Source organism: Neolamprologus brichardi, chromosome 6 (genome assembly GCF_056152115.1).
Source record: "Neolamprologus brichardi isolate AB-2024 chromosome 6, ASM5615211v1, whole genome shotgun sequence".
Taxonomy (NCBI): Eukaryota; Metazoa; Chordata; class Actinopteri; order Cichliformes; family Cichlidae; genus Neolamprologus; species Neolamprologus brichardi.
Window position 1 is genome coordinate 26,949,956 of NC_142109.1, and position 12,642 is coordinate 26,962,597.

The following is a 12,642-nucleotide window of genomic DNA, read 5'->3' on the forward strand; positions in this document are numbered from 1 at the left end:
GTTGTCCACCACAATGTATGAGCATTCAGGATTGGATAACCCGTTGGAAGCGTGGATGACCTCTGTCTTTGGGCAATGAAAAGGTTTCATTAGGTCAATTATGGTTTCTTTGTCTGTTTTTATTGCAGTATCAGTGACATGTGGGTGTTGTTGTGTGCCTTGTATTAGAGCCTTGTTCGTAAGACTCATCATGATGCCACTTTCGGGAAATGGGGAGTCACAGTATGAAAACATTATGGTGAAAGATTTAGTGTAGTTTTATCTGCCATAGGGCAGATAAAAAGGGGGATTTGTAGAAATGTTTAGCTGATTTAGAGTTTAGAAATGTGTTAACATAGAATCTAGAATTATTGTAGAGACATTGACACAGCCCTCAATGTAATAAAGGCCTGATGGTGTCCTGAATTTAGGAGCAGAGTATAGGAGACCCTCCCCAGTTGAACTGTGAAAGTAAAACAGAGTGGAGTTAATCCTGAGAGGAAATTCCCCAGAGAATGTTTGGGTGGGGGTCTCAACATTTGACCTGGATAACTGTGGTCTGGAAGGGAAATGGGTTTTTTATGACCTCTAGGGAGTCACCTACACCCACAGTGTTTTAATTGTCACGCACACTCACTTACGTGCACACACACATACACACAGGTATGCTACACAGTCACACACGAGCACTCACATAGACACAGAGTTTGCAGCACACCGTAGGGGGGTTTTATGATGGGGACGCCTCTATAAAGCTGGCTGTAACTAACAAAGGGGTGAAGATTTTGCAGAGGGACACACCGGCCTCGTCTTCCCTTCTAGAAGTGCATGCTTAAATGAAGATGAATAAAGATGAATAAAAGTTTTGTGAAAATGACTACTGAGTTCCGGTGCCGTCTCTGGAAGTTTCGACGAATAAAAGAACAGGGGTAAAACTGATTTCGTAACAAGCTAAACAATTTACAAAATATAAAAAGGAAAAAATAATTGATAAATCACCTTTTTCTGTGTCAGGCGGTGCTTGTTGTTTAGGACGTAGACACCTTTGTCAACTGCAACCAGTCCCACTGTGGCCTCTGGATTTCCTGTGACTTTCAGACTAAACATCTTGCGAGGCTCATAGGCTGGAGCAGGTCGTGAGGATTCCAGTTTCAGCTAAGTAAGGGTGACATGGAAATTTGTATATGTTAAAAATGAGTACTACTGTAGAAATTAGTAACATTTGTGCATTTTGGCTGTAAAGATTCACTCTTTCACAGCTCTTGAGTCTCTTACAGTGCCCATGCAGGTGTCTTTTACATCCACCCAAACAGAGTCTGATACCACTTCATTTGAACTTGTATGATAGTAGGCTATGATGCGGAACGATGGCAGCATTTCTTTGGTGATTGGTTGTATCAGGGAAATCAGTACTTGGCCTCTTGTCTTATAACGGCCATATTTCACTAGCTGACCTCTGCTCTGGATCTGGGGAAACACATTTACACATTAATACCTAACACCTTAAGCGCACATGTATGTACTATGACCAGTTGTTGCATCACCGAAAAAATAGCTATATATACAAAAACAAATAAATACGTCTCTCACCAGATATGTGATGTCATGATTTTGATTTGGCTGCTGGTTGAGATTGAGGTTGATTTTTAGATTGTCTGATATTTTGAGCTCAGCTGCATCCACACCTGCAAATATGTTTCAATAAATGCTTTAGTTTGAACACATCTTTTAGTGCCTGTTTCACACAGTATACTTCCACTTTTACCTACAGTAACAATCTTTATACTTTTACTTGATGCAATGCTTCTTCAAGATTTTTCTCACCTATGTGGATAAAAGTTCTGGTCTTGCTCTGGTACGGTCTTGCTGTCATCTCTGCTCTTGCTTGTTTATCAGGTGTGAGAATTCTGTCATCGGTCATTGCCTGTAATTAAAGACACACACACATAAGCCATACTAAGCATAAGACAAACATTCATCTGCTTTCATTTGCAAGTATACAAGGATCAGTCAGGACCTGTAATTAAAGGCAAGCATACATAACCAATGAGCAACAAGTTAAATTAAGTGATAAGTAAGTGATAATTTTTATTGCTTGAGGGCAGCATTTGTGTGAGCAAGCGTTAAAGTGGGCCAGAACAATCCAAAATAGCATTCTGGCAGCCACTGTGCTGCCCTATTATTATTATTATTAAAAGTTATTTTTAATACTGTCATTCTTGTTTTTATTCTAAGTAGTTGCAATAGTAGTGGAAATAGTGTTGTTTTTGTTGCTGGGGGTTCTTTTTAAAGCTTTTTCAGAACTTACAGTTATTCTCAGCTCAGCTGCATTTCCTTCTGTATTGATGGTGAGCCGAGCCATGCCGTTAGCTGCAGTGAATCCCCTGACTGCCCCAGGATTAATCACTACTGGAACGTTTTCTGCTGGTGTTTCATCAGGATTTAAAACTTCAACCTAACATCAGACAAGAGAAACTGAATCATGACCAGTGATGGGCAGTAACGCGCTACTTGTAACAAACAGCGTTGTTACAGCAACGCGTTACTTGTAACGCATTACTGTAATCCGATTACTTTTTTCAAGTAACAAATAAAGTAAGGGATTACTATTGCAAAAACGGTAATTAGATTACCGTTACTTTCCCGTAGGAACGCTGCGTTACTGCGTTACTAAAACCGGGATTTTTTTTGCTAGAATGTCTCATGACAGTGACGTAAGCGAGTGCGACGTTCGTGAAAACAGCTGTGTGCAGATCAACAATGGATAATATAACGAGTGCGGGAGAGAGTATGAGCATGCAGCGTTTAAAGCATGGAAGTACTGACCTTATTTTGAGTTTGATTCCATAAAAAGTGACAAAAACATTAGTGTCCGTTGTGCGTGGGAAGAAAACTTCTCTTTACAGCGAAGAAAACCCCTAAACTTCCAAGCAAGCACCGAGTGCGCTACCACGTAATGGGAAATTCACAGAGAAACGGATTCTTCAACTGACCGCTGCGGCACACCTGCACCAGGGCAAACCTCCGCCTACCCAACTCCTGCTTTACAGGTGAAAATAGAGCAACAGGACCGCTAGTCTTTGACTTTATTTATTTTCTGCTGTGTTTTACTTGCACTTATTTGAGTGAAAAAAATATTTTATTTTATGTGCTGGAATGTGCAGAAAATAGGTTTAAATGTTAAACAAATTTCTTCCAGTCAGAGAATGTTACATATACTTAAATTTTTGCTTGATGCATAAAGTTAAAAGATTAAAACTAATAAAACAAGTTTTAAAAACATTTTGTATGATGGATTATGCAGAAAAAGTAGAATTGGGTTGAAAGATCTATTGCTTTATCACCTGTTCAGGTTGTAAATCGTGCTTTTAAAGAGTAACTAAGTAATTAATTACTTTTAAGAATAAGTAATCAGTAATTAGTTACTGATTACTTTTTTCAAGTAACTTAACCAACACTGATCATGACACTTTCTAAAGCAATTATAATTTCTTCAAATGCCACAACTGACATATCAAATTTATGACTTTACCGTGTAACATTATGTCAGACTATGTAAATGTAAATTAGTGCTTTACCACAACATCGAAGGACATTCCTGGCTTGAAATATTTTGGAGTTCTTTTAAAGTGGATCGTATAGGGTGATGTAACAATCTGGATACCTCTAAGCTCGGCCTCCACCATTTCACTACCTGTGACAGGGTACAAGAAAATAATTATACATACTCACCAAAAATTGCCAGGATTCATAAAAAATAAAACAAAAAACAGTAATTTCTCATTTCTGACACAGATGTTCTTATTTTAAATGTGTGTGTGTGTGTGTGTGGGGGGGGGTTCTTACCACTTTCTGTCAGCACACTGACAGATACAAATATGGCGCCCCCTACAAGGCTGTTGATGTCCCTCTCAACTTTTGTTATGTCTTCCCTCCTCAGTGTCACCTCTCCTTCACCATTTTCAATCTAATTCAGCAACATAAAGATGTTCATGTAAAGATATGTTCTACACTTATAGCACAACAATACAGTTTCTGAATAGTAGGAGGTATTTAAACTCTTATGTCAGCTTTGCTTTATATGGACATGCTAAATCTTAAGTATAAATATGGGCTCACCAGCACTCTTTGAAGAGAGTCTGGAAAACTCTGCTTACTTTGGTCCTTTTTGATGACCCCAAATACCACATAGGCTGTTCCATCCACCTCCTGACCAAACAGATACCTTAAACCATGAAATAAAGATGTGCTTGTGAACAACCAGTTCAAACCCAGATCAAAATGTAACAACAAACAATCACATATATACTACTTAAATCCACAAAACAATTACATACGTAGCTTTGATTCTGACGGTGAAATCTCTGCTGTTCACGTGGAAGAACTGTGTTAATGGTATCAGTTTCACCTCAAAACTGGGAAGAACTGCAAGATTAAAATATTTTCTTTGTCAAGTTCAAATTTCTTTTTGTATTGCACATTTAAAAACAGTAAAGAAATGTTGTGCAGGTACTGTACTGATAATGGGATGCTCACCATACTCTTTGACCTCAAATTCTGCAGAATAGATTTGCTGTGGGTTGCTCTGGAATTTTGCCACCACTTTCCACAGTCCAGTACTAAACACACACGCACGCACACATAGATTGCGAGAGAGATATATATTAATCAATCAAATAGTCCAAGCATTTGTAAAACTGAAGGCAGCACATTAAGCAGACTGCAGACTATATTCTACACACAGGATCTAATTAGACTACAATTGCCAAATTATGGAAGTGTATAAGTTATGCAAGATTGATTATATAGTAAAAAATAATCAATGTAGCACATACTAGTGATGGGTCGTTCGCGAACGAAATGGCTCTTACAGCCGGCTCTTTGAAGTGAACGACGCGAGCCGGCTCCTTATTGGGAGCCGTGAGGGTTTTTTTTTCTTTCTCTCACCCTCTCTCTCGCCCTTTTTTCTGCTAAACTCGCACACGCGGCCTGTACTTTGCGCTGGGCAGAGGGGGGAGGGGCGTTAGTTACACTGGCAGTAGCACAGGATCAGAGCCAGAGAGAAAGAGAGCCAGGGACAACAACGTCACATTAGAAAGGTATAGTAATCATCCACTATTTTCAGTTGCAGATGATAAAGGATTCAGAAATCATGCAGGCCCATATGACAGAGAATGTGCATCTTCTTTTTGTTTTAATATTTTAATTTATATTTAATTGTGTTGTGGTTTGCAGTGTTTTGTGTTGTTTCACGTTAAATTTGTTTAAAAGGAAAAAGCTGAAAATTTAAATAGTTAAAAGTTTAAAATGTAAATAGTTGTTCTTTGTATTATATGATTTATTTATTACATTTTATGTGGAGTGAATAAATAAAGTATATTTATGGTGGCCCTTAGAGACAAAGCACGTACAAACTCCAAAACACGTAAAAACTCCAAAACGCGTAAAAACTCATACGCACTTACAAACCCCGAAGCATGTACAAACTCCAAAACACGTAAAAACTCAGAAGCACGTACAAACTCCAAAACACGTAAAAACTCAGAAGCACGTACAAACTCCAAAACACGTAAAAACTCAGAAGCACGTACAAACTCAGAATCACGTACAAAAGCCAACAGAAGTGCTCCAGGATGCTAGGGCGCAGTGTTGAGCTTTTGTTTCCTAGTGGCTACACAAGCCAGGAAGTATCAACAACCGGATTTGGTGTGTGGTAGTAACAGGTAAATGATATTTTTTTTTAATTATTTGAATAAATATGAGTGCTTGTCTATAAATACACAAACAATACACACATGCTTTCAATTGTGTAATTTAAGTGATCTGGGTAGCTCTGTTTTGGAAGTTCAGTTCATGCTAGAAATGTGTTTTGGAGTTTGTACGTGCTTTTTGGAGTTTGTATATGCTTTAGAGTTTGTACGTGCTTTGTCTCTAGGGGCCATATATAAACATATATAAATAAAACCACTTTTTTTACATTAGTAATTCCTTTTCTGCATAATTCTATATTATTGTTAATGATTAAATAATTAAAGCAACAAAACAACCTGAAGAGCCGGCTCTTTTTAGTGAGCCGAGCCGAAAGAGCCGGATCTCTAAAAAGAGCCGGAAATCCCATCACTAGCACATACTACCCTTCATAATATACACAAATAATAATAATAATAATGTGGCCAGCTGAGTATTCTTAACAGCAAAGCACTCATGCAAAAGTTAAACTTGCTGTCCTACAAAAATTAGATAGGAGGAGATCTTTATTGGACACTTCAGCTATACTACACTGTGCTTCAGAGGGTCAATAACTGCATGCCTGAACTCAGTCGTGGTACTAAATTCTTTCCATCAACAATAACTGTCAGTGAATTTATACTGCAGCATCAACAAGAACAGTTAAGCGAACAGATAAGAGTCACATAAACTTAAACAAAAAACAATAAGCATCTTAAACAGCAACTCACATTCCAAAGGCATGATGGGAGATAACTAGCCACTCCCCACATGCCACAATAATGATAATAATAATCACAGTAATAATAATAATACTCACCTAACAATTTCACCAAGCTGGAAATCTCCAGAATGAATGCCTGATTTTAGAGCGACGATATCAAGTGGTAAAACAATGCCTTCAGGTGTCTGGAAAAAAAATCAACCACTATTAACAGTGCACCTTGCTAGTGGTAATTTTGGACAGTGTATTAGTTTCCAAACTAATATGTAAATGACAATATAAAAAAATTCAAGACAAAGTTGATGTATTTTGGTTGTTTTGTTTCTTTGCAAATAAAATATTTGTTTCCCTTGCATAATGTCAATTTCACTTCTGAGCCCATGAAGAATAAAACACAATACCACAAACTCAATGGCAATGGAAGCATCAGTTTGGGCTGCTTCATCCCTCTCTACAGGCTCCATCTGGGGTGTCAGTGCAAACATCCTGAAATGAACTGAAGGGAAGAGAAGATGTTATTTTTGCTGCTCGGGCAGTGATGTATACATGTTGGGAGGAATAGTTAATCAAGAAATTCAGTTTAGTAATTTCATTTAAGGTCATTCATTTAAAATATGTCTTAGTCAAACTGAGGGAAATATGTGATTCTTTTTTCCTTTCAAATCTTCACTGAAAATAATTATCAAATGTTCTAACTTTTTTCAAAGGGACTGCATGGACTACACAAAACAGCTTTCTAATTTGTGTAAGGTGATGCCATAGTCACATAATTACTGTAACAAACTGTTTTTTGTCTCAAACTCAAAACTAAATTATTGTAGCAGCACCATGTTTCATTAACGTTATTGAATGGCCCTGAAATAAAATATTGAATCTGTATTAAATAAAATAAAGATAGAACTATGGAAGCATGGAACACATAACACGGGAGCTCTAGTTTTCCATTCCAGCTTTTTTCACCTCCATACATCAACTGAGCACATCGCACCCAAACACAACAAAAACCCCTCCTCTAAGCTTGGGTGTGAGTGGAGCCCTCTAGTGGGTCACCACAGAACTACCCTTGTGTGTGCTGTTTCTCAGTCATGAGGTAGCGGTAGACTCACCTTTGCTGTTTGGTGTATAAAGGGTCTTGTCTGTCTGAATGAAGATGTAACCAGACTGGAAGGAAACCATGACGACTTTCTCCAGGAGGCGGTCGGGGAACTGAGCCTGTAGGTACACATACTGCTTTGCGTTGGGATCTTTACTGAAGTCTCCTGCAGGGATCTGAAACCAGTAGGAAAAGTCTATAAAGACTTGGATGGCATATTCAATGATAATTGAATATTTAATGAAATAGAAATAACAATAATATTATCATACAGTAAACAAATAATTCAACTTACCGTTACTTTTCCAAGCTGCTGAAAGTTATTTGCATTGTTGAGGGTCACAGATGTTGTTGCCAGTCTTTTAGTTTTGGTTGGATGGTTCATCACATTGATTTCAACCCTAACGTCTCCTCCAGTGCAGTCTTGACACTCCACAAAGATGTTTTCTGCAGTTCCCACCCGCAACAAGTTTGGGGCAGACATCACTTGCCTGCAGAGTGGTGGTAACATAGAAATATGTTAATGATACTAGTATCTGTATAGATAAACACATGCTGTTACTGACTAAAGAATAAATTATTTATTTATTATGTTATATGTTCATTTTAGACACCATGAAAAACATGTTAATAATTGCTGAAATAATTATTTTTAATTATTTAAAACCAATAAGTTTTCCATTTTTATTCACGTATTTATTATATAAAGGTTTTATGACTGAAGACTATAACAAAAAAGTATTTACCAGCTGTTTTCCTATAGCTCATATTTTTAAATGCTTTTTCATGCATGAAATGATTAATCATAATATTGGATTGCACCCAAAATGCTTTACAATTCCACTATTTATTCACACACTGGTGGAAGCAAGCTACAGTTGTAGCCACAGCTGCCCTGGGGCAGACTGACAAAGTCGAGACTGCCATATCGCTCCATCGGCCCCTCTGGCCAACAGGAACACAACGACCAGGACAGAGAAAACAGGGGGATCGAACCGGCAACCTTCCGGTTACAGATGAGCTTCCCAATCCCCTGAGCCACGGTTGCCCCTTAATTCAACCTTGCTGGGAATGTGTAAAAGTACATCAGGTCTACTTACAATGGAGCTCCATCAGCCACAGAAGTGAGAGAAACAAAGGCCAGAGAGGCCAGCAGCAGTAGAGTTCTCCTCATTATCCTGATCCTTTTCTGCTGCTAAAGTAAACCGTGGCTGTGCGGCATCCTTCTTTTATTCACTAACCTCCCTCCTTCTGCACTCCCACAAAATGACTATTCATCCTCTTTCCAATGACATGTACACACAATTTCCCAGCAGCAGGTTGGGAAACTATTTAGTCCTGATTATCTCTTCTCTAAAGAAAAAAGTAAACACTGGAAAATCAATAAAGGTTTACATGTTTAAATTATGTCTTACCATGCAGTTTAGTAATTAGTTCACAGGATCCAATAAATATTATTTTCTTTTCTTTTTTCTAAAATCTCATATTATTGCTCATATTATTGTTCTGCCTCTTTTGAACCCAAATATTCACCAGTATGTAAAAATAATCACACAAATGGTCTGATCAAAACATGTTGAGTAACTTTACATGATGTATTTGGCTGGGCTTCATGGATTTTTTTTTTTTTTTTTACAGTAACAATCTGACATATTTAATATAGTGGATATGATATCCTCTATTTTAGGATTTCAGTGACAGGGAAAGAAAAGAAAGCAAAAGATGTCCTGCCTTTACCCTCAGAACAAATGTAATTCTCTGTGCCACATTAACCATTAAAAGAAGGGCAGAGCATTGTTAATGATCCTCCACAGTGCTTATCATTTAAAGGCGGTGGCATTTTTATAATGGTCAATTGATGCTGTGGGGTTCAAAGTATGCTAAAAACAAACAAAAAAGGAAAAATTAACTTAATACCAATATATAACCAAAAGCAGCCTGAATTTAGCAGGGCTTTTTTGGTTTTCATACTCTTAAATTCATGTGTAAATTCTGACCATAACCACATTTTTCCATATTTTTTATTTTTTGCATTTCTATTCATCCATCTATTCTTTTTCCCTTATCCAGTTATATGTGTCCTCCAGTCTGAAGTATTCTGTTTACACTAATATTGTAATATGCAATTGAACACGATGAAATAGAGCACATTTTACATACAAACATGTTGGACCCCTTACAGTTTGCCTGAAGGGCAAAGAGGGGAGTGAAGTATACTCCTGCTGCTCCATTAAATCTGGTATGTCTTGCACACAGACTCCTACCTAATTTTAATGTGGTTTTTAGCAAAGTGTGTTGGCTCACTGCATTTTTTTAAAAACAGAAACAAAAGAGTCTTGGTTAATGAAACTAAGGGCTGTGTGTGGTCACCACCTTTGTTTGATTTATGGTCTAACAGCAGCCGGATCAATCAGATATCAATATTTGACCCTAATAACTGTATAATTGTGAGTCTTCTGTAGGAGGTGGGACAACATAGTATTTTTATCCATGCGAGGTTTGTTAATTGACATGGCTTTCGTCACAGTAAATGTGTCTAAAACCAAAGCTATTGATTTTTAAAGGAGACCACGTCCCACTGTCCCTACATAACATCGAATAAAGGGTTAGTCAGTGCCTGCAGTAGAGCATTACGGTTTGGGGGTCAATTTTTGGAGGACTTGATGACAAGTTCAGCTTTTATTCAACAGATGTTATGTGTGAAAAGGCAAATCAAATGTTGTTGTTTTAAAGGAAGTTGCACAGCTTTTATGTAGGAATTGTAAAAAAATAAAATAAAAAATAAAAAATAAATTATTATTTCTTTACTAAGTCAGTGCCTTAATCTTTTCTATGTTGTTGAGGATTAACACATTGATTAATATTAAAATATGACCAAACTGAAGAAAGCAAAGTTTTGCTATAAGATTCTCCTTTCTCATAACTTTCCCCCGCCGCTCTTTAAACACAGCTAACAGTAGGGTGAACTGTCGTAAGAAGGCGTGAAACTGGATTTTCGTTTTACTTTTTCATAAGATTTAATTCAGGCTATTTATCTGGCATAACGTGTCTTTGTTTTGCACACCAGGACTTCTGGTAATCGGAGTTTCGTTTGTTCAGTAATAACGAAAGTAGGCCACAGGGTAGATTGTGCACAGACAAACAGCAGCTTTGTAAACTCACACAAGGACTTTTCTATTTAATTATTAAACCTAACCCTCTATACATCAACTGAGTGATTATTTGTATTTGTCAAAGCAAATAAACCAAATATTACCTACTTTTGGTTGTAAGCTTAGTGACTTGTGCTAAAACAAAACAAAGCAAAAAATATAGGATAGGAATATATAGGAGATAGGAAAATATAGGGGCAAGGCAGGGCAAGTTTATTTATATAGCACAATTCAACAACAAGGTGATTCAAAGTGCTTTACAGAGACATTAAAAGACAAAAACAATAAAAAGCATGATTTAAAATTGATTAAAAAAACAATAGATAAAATCAGAACAGTAGATAAAATCAGTAGTTAAAATATAAGTTTTGAAATTTAAGCTTAAAAGTGTGGATTTGGTGCTTTATTCAAATGCAGCTGAGAACAGGTGGGTCTTCAACCTGGATTTAAATAAACTGAGTGTTTCAGCTGATCTGAGGCTTTCTGGGAGTTTGTTCCAGATATATGGAGCATAAAAGCTGAATGCAGCCTCTCCGTGTCTGGTTCTGACTCTGGGAACTGATAAAAAACCGGATCCAGATGACCTGAGGGATCTGGAAGGTTCATACTGGGTCAGGAGGTCACTGATGTATTTTGGTCCTAAACCATTCAGAGCTTTATAGACCAGCATCAGAACTTTAAAGTCTATCCTCTGACGGACAGGCAGCCAGTGTAAAGACCTCAGAACTGGACTGATGTGGTCCACTTTTTTGGTCTTAGTGAGGACTCGAGCAGCAGAGTTCTGAATGAGCTGTAGATGTCTGACTGATTTTTTAGGTAGACCTGTAAAGATGCTGTTAGAGTAGTCAAGCCTACTAAAGATGAATGCATGGACTAGTTTTTCCAGGTCCTGTTGAGGTCCTGGGGGAAAAAAGCAAAAAAAAAGGGGAGTGTGTTTCTGATTGGTGCAGAGAGGACATGTGACCAGGCTCGTTTGAATACGACAGGTGAGTGGGGCAGAATACTTTCAGTATGCTTCGAACGCGTCGACATCTGTCTCTCAGACTATGAGCATTTCCGGGAGCGTGTTACTTTGAACAGGGTGCCACTACAACGTTGATCGTCTCACCTGGATACCCATTAACCGGCAGGTAAATACCAAATTTCATCCTTGGCCTACGAACGCAGCTGTAACCCCAACGGTCTGAGCTTCCTCGTGAGGCTGCACGCGCTCCTTCATTCCTTTGGCTGTAAGCGGTTTCACCTGTCACAGTTCAGAGCAACAGCGGGCTCACCTGAGCCGGAAGGACACCGGTTAAACAGGTGTTTCGGGATCTGTGACATCCCGCCCTGGGCAGAGACATACGTCAGCCCGTGGCAATGTTAAACTTTGGTGGGTGTGTCAGTGTCTGTTGGTCTAAGTGGTTTATGGGGAGCAGACTGAGGTTTAAGATTAGGAGTTGTTCGGCATCTCTTATCTATCTATCTATCTATCTATATATGGACATTTATGGTGAGTTCGGGACATTTTCTTAACTACCTTTTCAGTGTGTAACGCTTAATCTTCCACAGATTTTTTTTAGAATAGTTTTTTGTAGCCTAGTGTCCCAGTCTGGTATGATTAAGGATTTTCTATGAGGGCCATAGATCTAATTACAGCAAAGTCCATACACTGGATTTGATCATTGATGCCTTAAAAGTGGGAGTAAAAACTAGGTTAGGCTCAATTTGACCTATTTTTATATTCCGAATAATAGGTTTATTATCACGTAACAAAACCAAAGAAGGCAAACATTCCTCACATTTGAGAACCTGGAAACAATGAAAGCGCAATAAAAAATTCAGTTCTTGTTGTTAATATTGGCCACTACTAACACAGTATTGTTAGTAGAATAGCACTCTAAGTTAATAAGCTGGTTGCACAGTATTCTGGGAAGAAAAAGCAAATCTAAATTGCTTCCCTTTCTGCTAACTTTCAGTGGCTGAGG

General features: G+C 37.9%; 1 protein-coding gene across 1 annotated transcript in view; it reads right to left on the reverse strand.

The window, feature by feature from the left end:
- The window catches only part of LOC102797149 (complement C3-like), a 28,976-nt gene extending 20,207 nt beyond the window's left edge, over positions 1 to 8,769 (reverse strand). The window contains exons 1-15 of the mRNA XM_087841939.1: positions 8,624 to 8,769; positions 7,819 to 8,014; positions 7,537 to 7,699; positions 6,832 to 6,926; positions 6,527 to 6,615; positions 4,516 to 4,598; positions 4,317 to 4,404; positions 4,099 to 4,204; positions 3,826 to 3,946; positions 3,558 to 3,673; positions 2,288 to 2,434; positions 1,804 to 1,903; positions 1,570 to 1,664; positions 1,255 to 1,446; positions 979 to 1,134 (exon numbers count right to left, since the gene is read on the reverse strand). Coding sequence (XP_087698065.1) covers positions 979 to 1,134; positions 1,255 to 1,446; positions 1,570 to 1,664; positions 1,804 to 1,903; positions 2,288 to 2,434; positions 3,558 to 3,673; positions 3,826 to 3,946; positions 4,099 to 4,204; positions 4,317 to 4,404; positions 4,516 to 4,598; positions 6,527 to 6,615; positions 6,832 to 6,926; positions 7,537 to 7,699; positions 7,819 to 8,014; positions 8,624 to 8,697 — 1,821 coding nt within the window. The 5' untranslated portion in view covers positions 8,698 to 8,769. The remainder of the gene's footprint in view (positions 1 to 978; positions 1,135 to 1,254; positions 1,447 to 1,569; positions 1,665 to 1,803; positions 1,904 to 2,287; positions 2,435 to 3,557; positions 3,674 to 3,825; positions 3,947 to 4,098; positions 4,205 to 4,316; positions 4,405 to 4,515; positions 4,599 to 6,526; positions 6,616 to 6,831; positions 6,927 to 7,536; positions 7,700 to 7,818; positions 8,015 to 8,623) is intronic.
- Between the last annotated feature and the right edge of the window lie 3,873 nt (positions 8,770 to 12,642).